This window comes from Coloeus monedula (assembly GCF_965178545.1).
Source record: "Coloeus monedula genome assembly, chromosome: 11".
NCBI lineage: Eukaryota > Metazoa > Chordata > Aves > Passeriformes > Corvidae > Coloeus > Coloeus monedula.
Genome location: NC_138791.1, coordinates 6,151,250 through 6,159,640, shown reverse-complemented (window position 1 = coordinate 6,159,640; position 8,391 = coordinate 6,151,250). Strand labels below are relative to the sequence as shown.

The 8,391-nt window shown below is 53.7% G+C and overlaps 1 protein-coding gene across 1 annotated transcript; it reads right to left on the bottom strand.

Annotated features, from left to right (window-relative positions):
• Nucleotides 1-692: 692 nt before the first annotated feature.
• On the bottom strand, nt 693-8,330 carry PPM1M (protein phosphatase, Mg2+/Mn2+ dependent 1M; the record flags this gene model as incomplete). The annotated part of the gene is made up of 10 exons (XM_082289088.1): nt 693-1,946; nt 2,223-2,371; nt 2,571-2,678; nt 3,555-3,618; nt 4,034-4,152; nt 4,475-4,559; nt 5,537-5,649; nt 6,140-6,394; nt 7,020-7,143; nt 8,116-8,330. 10 exons carry the CDS (start codon nt 8,328-8,330, stop codon nt 1,802-1,804), a joined length of 1,377 nt encoding a protein of 458 aa, XP_082145214.1. The 3' UTR covers nt 693-1,801.
• Nucleotides 8,331-8,391: the final 61 nt, after the last annotated feature.

Below are 8,391 nucleotides of genomic sequence, written 5' to 3'. Positions count from 1 at the left end.
TTGAAGAGTCAGAAGCTCTGTAGTGGAAATTCTGATTCTTTGAAGTTACCCCTCCATAAATTGCCCATTTGAAGAGGGTTTTTTTTTTTTGCCAATGAATGTATCAGGGTAGGGAAGCCTTGTGACAGCTACTTTTGGAGCTGTGGTACCCTAGGTGAAGAGGTGTCCACAGCAGCCTGTGGTCTGGATGGAAGAGGCGAGCTCTTTCTCAGCAAGAAGGTGAGAAAATAACTTGTTGGATTTGAGTAACAGGAATCTTGGATTATTACAGTCAATGCATATAAATACAGTGTTATAGCTGCTGAAGGGAGGACAGCAGCCAGCATCATTAACATGGGTAAACCCTGCATTGTTTTCAGGTGAAGCTGAGGAGGATGGGGGGAAAGTGAAGCTGGAGAGAAATGTTTTTGTTCTACCCCTTCCTTAAACCACGAGCAGATAGCTGAGAAGGCTGCCCCATTCCTGGGGGGAATTTCCCCCCACTGCAGGAAATCATCTTTTGACACCAAGCTCTTGTGGCAGTTCTGGTAAGGGAATGCTTCTGGTGACAAGCAAAGACAAATTAAAAGCAAGAACTCCCCTGTGATTTTCTGGGGCTGTTTTTCTCCAGCCCAGGTCTGTGTAAAATCCCCAGCAGGAATACCACCACAGTAAGATGCATGGGAAAAAAAACCAAAGTACTTTTATTTGGACTTTCATCCTTGTGGAACTTAAACACACACTGGGGTTTGGCTGCTTTTCTAGGGAATCTTGGAACCTATGTAATGAATAATGAAAACCAAAGTGGGGACTCAGGGAGATGGGAAGCTTGTCCAGACCTGTATTTGCCTGGCTAATAAACAGGTTGGGAAGCAGATCCTCAGAGTTTAAGACAACTCTGGTGTGTCTGCTGGAATAAGTGCTTGAGATTCAGCACTGCAGACAAATTGCAACAAACCAGTTTTATTTTACCTGGAGCTCTTCTGCTGAATCAGCTGATGTATTGAAACACCCTGGTTCTCATCAGTGCTGCTGCTACAAAACCTGCTTTGCTGTCAGAAATGACCTGAATAGAAAAAGTGTCAGCAAGTGTGGATTAAGATTTGTTAGAAGTCTGTACACTGTGTTACTAATACACTTCAATGTTCTTAAGTAAGGCACAAAGCTTTGCACAGGAGGCTCCTGTACACCAGGGTGAAGCTTCACTTGGCTACATCCTCTGGGCTTGAGGTGGTGCTGCCTACAACTGGCAACTGTCTCAAGAGGTCTGGGCTACTGCTCCAGCATTCCCATGCCACTGGCATGGCTGTGCCCAACGCTGTCTTGGCAGCAGCTCCCAGGTTTTAGCACATCTCACGTTACAGCAAATGGATACGAGAGATGCTTTAGCTTATGCATCCAGTTCAGCTTAGTTCAAGTCTGATTAAAAGCCAGCTCTTCAGACTGGCTGGATCTCAATTGATCCTTATTGTTCAGTATTAAAAAGGGAGAGGGATCAGTAGAAATAAGGATTTCAGTGTCACTGTACCGCAAAGATCTTAGAAGTGCCCTTCGGCTTGCATATGGCCCCCTTTAAAGGTTCTCTTTGGTCCATCAATGAGAAAGGGGAGTGCTTTGTTGCCCACTGTGCTTTTCTGGCATGTTCTTAAGGAGCTAATCTTGTTCATTCTGTGCCAAGTGCTGGCTGTGCATTTCAGGTTCCACTGCAAATGGTTTTGCTGGAAGAGAGCGTACACGTGCAGCAGAAATCCCTCAGTCTCAGGTTGATGCTGAATGGCACCACAGTAACGGAACACACAGATGCTGTGTGTCATCCTGGCAGTCAGTCCTCTTCCCTGTTCTGTAGTGGGATGACAAATACAGAGATGTCATCGTAGGATGCCTCGTGGCTGTCATCCAGCATCCACTGATGGCCTCTCTTCTTTCCCCTTGCTCTGCATACCAAGCACTTGGCCAGTTCTGAAAACCTGTGGGTAGAAAAATGCAAGGCTTGGGTTAATGTAGCAACTATTCCCTTTAAGAACAATGTTGAGATGTGGCTTTATGTTGTCAAAATAACAAAGTTTTTTAAGATGTCAGCTTTTTAATTGTTACTTCGGGATGGAGACAGATTAGCAGGCAGTTTCCAAAGTCACACAAAAGAGTGGTCATGCCAGAGCTGACCTGGAAGCAGTGGGATCTCAGCCTGCTTTAGGTCTGACCAGATTCTTTGGAAGGGAAAACAAAGACAAAGCTGGTATTACCTTTGAGGATCTGTCCTGTTTTCTGCAAGGAAGCTCCTGACCACATGGGCGACCTCGTCGTTGCACAGAACATCCCAAAGGCCATCAGTTGCCATGATGAGGACGTCATCTTCCTGAATGTCATGCAGAGCAAAGTCAAATACGTTCACCTGGAAAACAGAGGAGTAAATCCGTGACAACTCCTGCAATGGAGCAGAGGGGTCAGGGAGATGAGGCTTCCCCTGAGAGGTGACACACTGGGACCAGGGTGCTTGGAGAAAGGCTAAGACCTGCCAAGTCTGTAGAAGCTGCATGCAGAGCAGCAGCTTGTTTAATTCCACCCTACAATTCCCATGTGCTGTGACTGACCTTAGGAATGCAGGAGAGGAAAGGTTTGACTTCAATGTTGGTGTCAATGACCTTGAGTTGATGATCCCCCAGGCCTCGAGAGACAGCCAGAGTCCCCAGCAGGCGAGCCTGGCCACAAACAAAGCAAAACAGGATTGAAACATCTGGGTGTGGTGCCTTTAAAAGCTGATGTGTGGCTTGTCCTGACTGATCTATGTATTGCCTTTAGGACCCTTCTCCAGGCATCACCCAGAACAGCCTCTGGAGACTTTGGAGATGGAGGAATGATCAGAAGGAATGGCCTGATTGTGAATGGCTCCATGTGGTCCATGGTGTGCTCTGGAGTACATGTGCTCTGGGTAATGCTACAGACCTCAGGAAGCCCATGGTGGCATCTGCTCTTGACTTGAGGTGCCAAGAAAGACAGTTGGGTTGGTTTGGGGGTGTCCCCTTGTCCTGGCAAAGGAGGTTTTGCACTGACTCTGTAAAGGAGGTGGCATGGGGGTTTAGTGCTGGGGGAGGTGATGGGGCCTTCTGCTCAACCCCTGCAGGCAGATGCTGGATGGGTGCAGTCGTTGCTTCTCCCCACCTCCTCCTTCCCTCTCCAGGCTCATTTCTCAGCCTCTCCTCGAGGAGGAGAATTTGTGGGAAAGGCAGTAGAGCCAAAGGAGACAGTCCCAAGTGGGAGCTGAGGAAGTTTGTTCTCATCTGAATCGAGTTGTTGTGTGCAAGGGGAGATGAGGAAAGGGCAGGCTGCCTCAGGACTGCTGTCTGCTCTGCTGTACTCTGGAGGAGGGTGCAGACTCTGCTCCAGAGGGCTCTGGGTTGCACCAGCCAGGCAGCAAAGGAAGCTGCTGTATCTGGGCTGTGGGACTGCGCTGTGCTGGAGAACACGAGAGCTCCGGGTCTGCTCTAGTGCCCCAGAGTGTGACATGAGTGACAGGGACACTGAGGACCCCCAGCAGACTTGCCTGTGCCTTGCCAGTGTGTAAAGCATTAAGCTACCTGCTTCCCATGACCATGGACGAGAGGATACTTGAGGTCAGCTTTCTCCACCATCTTGTACCCCCTGGAACAGAGAATTCACTGCTGATTTGGGATTTGTCTGACTTGATAGTACAACCCAGCCAGAGCATTTTGACTCTGAATCCTTGTGGTGTCCCCACGCACAGGCAGCTCACTGAGGAAAGGGCAAAGTGACCCTCACTCTCCCCTTCCTCCCCAGCTTGTACCTGCACCAGGCTGGGACTCCTGCACCAGCCCCACCTCGGTGGATGACAGAAGGACCATCCTGACTGTTTTCTAACCACCCTGCCAGGGCCCTGGTCCTTCAGTTGGAGGGAGCTGCTCACAGCACCCTTCCCTACCATCCTGCTGCTCCTCTCACCAGCAGCAGGTGCCCTTTCTCCCTTCACCTTCCCTTTGCTATGAGCAGGTTAAGCTGTCCTGTGCTGCAGCCTTACCCTCAGGCAGAAGGGACTCACCAGCCCTCCATGAAGTAATCCCGGTACAAGACTTTCTGGCCCACATCATCTCCCTTCAACCTCCGTGGAAACTCAAAGCGTGTGAACTCACCATCCAGAAGCTTGGGAAAAAGGAAAGCCTGAAGGAGGGAATGGAGGGGTGAGCATGCACAGGTTCTGCTTCAGTGCAGTAGGGCACCAGAGCTGCTTCTGCCTCAGGACTGGCACTCCCAGCAGCAGAATGGAGACCAGAACTGGGAAAGCATGTTCCAATGAGGACGTGAACATCTCCCATATACTAAAGACTGTCGGCTGAATTTCTACCCCAGCCCTCCCTGGCTAGTGTCAGCTGACATTATGGCCACACAGTGGCCTTCAAGGAAAGCTGGAGGTCCTCTTGCCACATGCCCTCTCTGACCCAGTGGGATGCTCACAGCTGGATTGTCTGATGGAGTCACTCACCAAGTGTTGGATTCGCTGCCTCTCTGACTCAGGGGTGAACTCGCTGCTCATGGGTACAATGTTGTCCTTCAGGACAAGAATTGCCCTACAAAGGGGAAGAGGCAACGCTCAGCTGTGCCACAGAATAGCTGTGCACCCAAAACTGTTAAAAAAGGCCACTGTATTTCAAATAACTCCATTGCAATTGCACTGTTGCAGCAGAGAACTGTGCTTGCCTGGTTTGACAGTGGTTGAGCTCACTCTTAGAGGAATGGGAGGCCACAGCCAAGTGAGGGAAATCACCCTTCACTTTTAAACACCTGCCAGGCTGAGTGTACTGCTGCATTGCCACCCCAATGCTGGGTCTGGGCAGCTCTAATCCCTTGAAATCCCCAAACTGTTCCAGAAGGCATGAGAGCACCTTTCTTCCAGCAGGTCCTGTGCCTGTTGGAAAGCAGGAGGGGGATGGCTGGGCTGCACATTTACTGTCTGTAGGATTAAATCAGAGCTGTGGTTTAACCTGGCAGGCAGCTGAACACCCCACAGCTACTTATTCACTCCCCCCACATCCAGTGGGATGGGGGAGGATAACTGGGAAAAAGGAGAGTAAAATCTGTGGGTTGAGAGAAAGTTTAATAGGACAGAAATGGAAGGGAAAATAATAATGAGAAAAGGATTAGAATATAGAAAACAACCGATGCACAGTGCAGTTGCTCACCACCCAGTGATCGATGCCCAGCCAATTCCCCAGCAGTGGCCCCAGGCCAGCTTTCCCCTCAGTTCACACACGGAGCATGGTGCCACGTGGTCTGGAACATCCCTTGGGTCAGTTGGGGTCAGCTGTCCTAGCTGTGTCCCCTCCCAGCTTCTTATGCCTCCAGACCTCTTTGCTGGTAGGGTGAGAAGCTGAAAAGTCCCTGAGTCTGTTGCTGAGCAGTGCCTGCACAACTTAAACATCAGTGGGTTTTCAACAGTGTTCTCTAGAACTCTGTCCCGGCTGAAACCAGGACAGTAAGATGCTGGAAACCTCGCTTAATTCTCAGCTCTCATCCCCAGCAACTTCCCCCTTTTATTATGACTCACCTGCTGTCCCCAGCATTGGCCACATACAGCTTTCCCTGGAAATAAAGGGCAGCCAGAGCAGTGCAACCTCCTGTCTGGTTCGTAGCTTCCATCTCCTGGCCAATGACTTCATCCTGTTGGTTTATACAAGTTTGGAGACTGACGTGATCTGGGCTGCTGCTTTCTACACACTGTCTCATCCCTCCCAGCAGAAATCCAGAACCAAAACTGACTGTGGAAGGGCCACAGAAAACCAGCAAAGCGACAGTGTTGCCTCTGTACAGCCTACACAGCTGTTGCTCCTGGACTGTGGGTGCTTTAGGAGGGTGATGGGGAGAGCTCACACTTGTACGTGCTGTATGAGTGTGACAGTAGCCACCTTCCTGCCCTACACAATTGTACAGAGCTACTGCAGCTTTGCTCTGGGTCAGCACTGCCAACATACAACTCTGAGGGGACCCGGGGGTCTGATCCAGCATGATCTCAGCACATTTAAAGGTTTGGCCCAAAGTTCCAGCCTACTCAGCGAGCAGCAGAAGTGCAGACCCTGCCCTTCCAGGGCACAGAGAGGGACAGACTGACTGCCTAGGCCAGCAGGACTGGTGCCCTGCACGGGGTACTCACACATTCCTGGAAGGCATTCTCCAGGGCTCCCACCACCAAGTCTGCTGCGTGGATGTGCTTCTCCTCCACGAACTGGGGGTCACTGTCACAAACGCAGCGTCCGCTGAGGTGCATGGGGGGCTGGGCCTCGGTGATGCCTCCCACAACCTCCTCCAGCTTCTGCTTGATGCAGTAGTGCAAATAGTTGGAGGCGATGATGGCAGCGTCTGGGCCACCGTGGCCATCAAACAATGCCCAGTAGTGACCAGTCAGAAACTGCCGTGCGGAAGAGGGACAAGACAGGGGCTGAAGAGGTTGTACAGATGGAAGGCTCACAGCCAGGATGCCACTGTGGGTTTTGCCTGGCTTTTCCACCCCAGCTACCCTTCCCTGCTACTTGTAAATCTCTGGGCAGCTCAAACTCAAGCGATGCCCACGTGCTGCTCTGCCAGACCCATCATCTGAGCTCTGAGCATCTGCATGTGCACCACCCACCCTCATGCGCTGTTCCTATGTGTTAGGGGAGTTGGGGCCATTTCACAAGAAGTGAGGCAGAGCGTGGTGAGAGCATCCTGTGTGCCCAGCTCCCCCTGCTGCCCCAAGTGATGGCAAGACATGCTAGCCCTTGAAAGCAGGAGGACAGGAGAGGCGAGGGCACAAAGGGCTTGGATGACCTTAAATGCTGCAAGTCATGGGCCATGGAAGTAGAAATTACATTTACAGACAGAGCTATGTATTGGCTGGCTGCAGGGTACATGGGGTCCCCATAACACATCCAAGGAAGGGTTTCAGCACGTGGGCATAGGACTGATGGAGTAATCCTGTGTTTCTTGAACCTTCGCCCTTGTGTGGCAGCAAAAGGCTGGCAGCAGGGTGAGCACAGCCTGCCTGGGGGCAATACCTGCGTGGAGCACAGGATCAGCCATTCCTCATCCTCCTCCAAGCCTGGCTCTCTCCTCCGGACAGAGATCTGACAGCAGGCTGCCTGGTCCTCATTGAACTCTGACTTCTCGGCATTGATAACCCTGCAAACACTCCAGGTAAGGTGTGGGGACACACTACACCTCTCCTGCTCCCCGCAGTCACTGCAAACAGCTGCACCTTGCCCCTCCTTTCCAGCCCCATGCTCCCTGCTCCCTTTTCAAACTCAAGGATCTCTTTGCTGGTGACTGCAATAATAAGTCCTTTAAGTGCAGCAGGGAAAAGCCCAGCTGGGGACACAGAGACCTGCACCCTGGCCTCAGGCAGCGCTTGTCAGCAGCCCAGAGCGTGCCATTTCCTTGTTGACACAGTGCATTGCAAAATCACCACACTTGCTTTTTCTTCTAGCCTTGCTAATGCTTGTCCCGGGACGGACATGCTCTCCTTGCATTTCACGCTGTGCCATCCCAAGACCATGGGGTCATGACGTGGTCTCGCCAGGACGTGGGGACAGCCCCTGGCTGGAGTTGTTCTGCCTGATCTATCCCCTCTGCCATTAAAACAGCAAACCAAGAGATTTCTAAAAATGTGGTCTTCCCCTTCCTTTGTTTTAAAGACGCTTTGCTAAGAACGGTGCTGCTCTCGGGGCTGCCCCGGCCACTTGTCACAGTCCTGGTGCCCGCCTTGCAGCTGGCAGGGGGTGGGTAGGGGTGTCCCCGCCACCCCCGCCAGGGAAGGAGAGGGGCTGGAGGATTCACTGCCACGCCAAACCTCCTCTGGAGCAGGAAGCCGCTCCCTCCTCGCCCGCGGATGGTGCGGGAGGGCGAGCTGTGCCTGCGGGCGGCCACTCCGGGCAGGGGCGGCTGCAGCCGAGGGGCGCAGCGCGGGTAGGTGGGGTGCGACCACCAGCGGCACCTCGCCAGGAGCCCTCCAAGCCTCCCCCGCCCCCTCCACACGCCCTAAACCTGCACTACGCCCCGGTATCAGCACCCCGGGAGAGCCCCTAACCCCGCCCGGCCACCCCGGGGCTCTCCCGGAGCCCCTCCCGGAGCGGCCCCGCTGCCGGCCCCACTCACTCGGCGTATCCCGCGCCCCAGGGCAGGGGCCGCTCGGGCCCGGCGCCCCTCACGGCCCGCCCGCCCCGCGGGGCCTCCTCGCCGCCGCCGGGCAGGAACTTGGGCCGGCGGTAGCGCAGGGCGGGGGGCGGCGGGCCCGGTGCCGGTGCCGGGGATCCCCCGGGGCGCTCGGCGGGGCCGCCCCGCCGCCAGCGCCGCAGCCACTCGCCCGACATGGCGGGGCAGGTGCGGCTCCTCCCGGCCCCGCCGCGGTCCCGCCCCGGGGCGGCGCGGAGC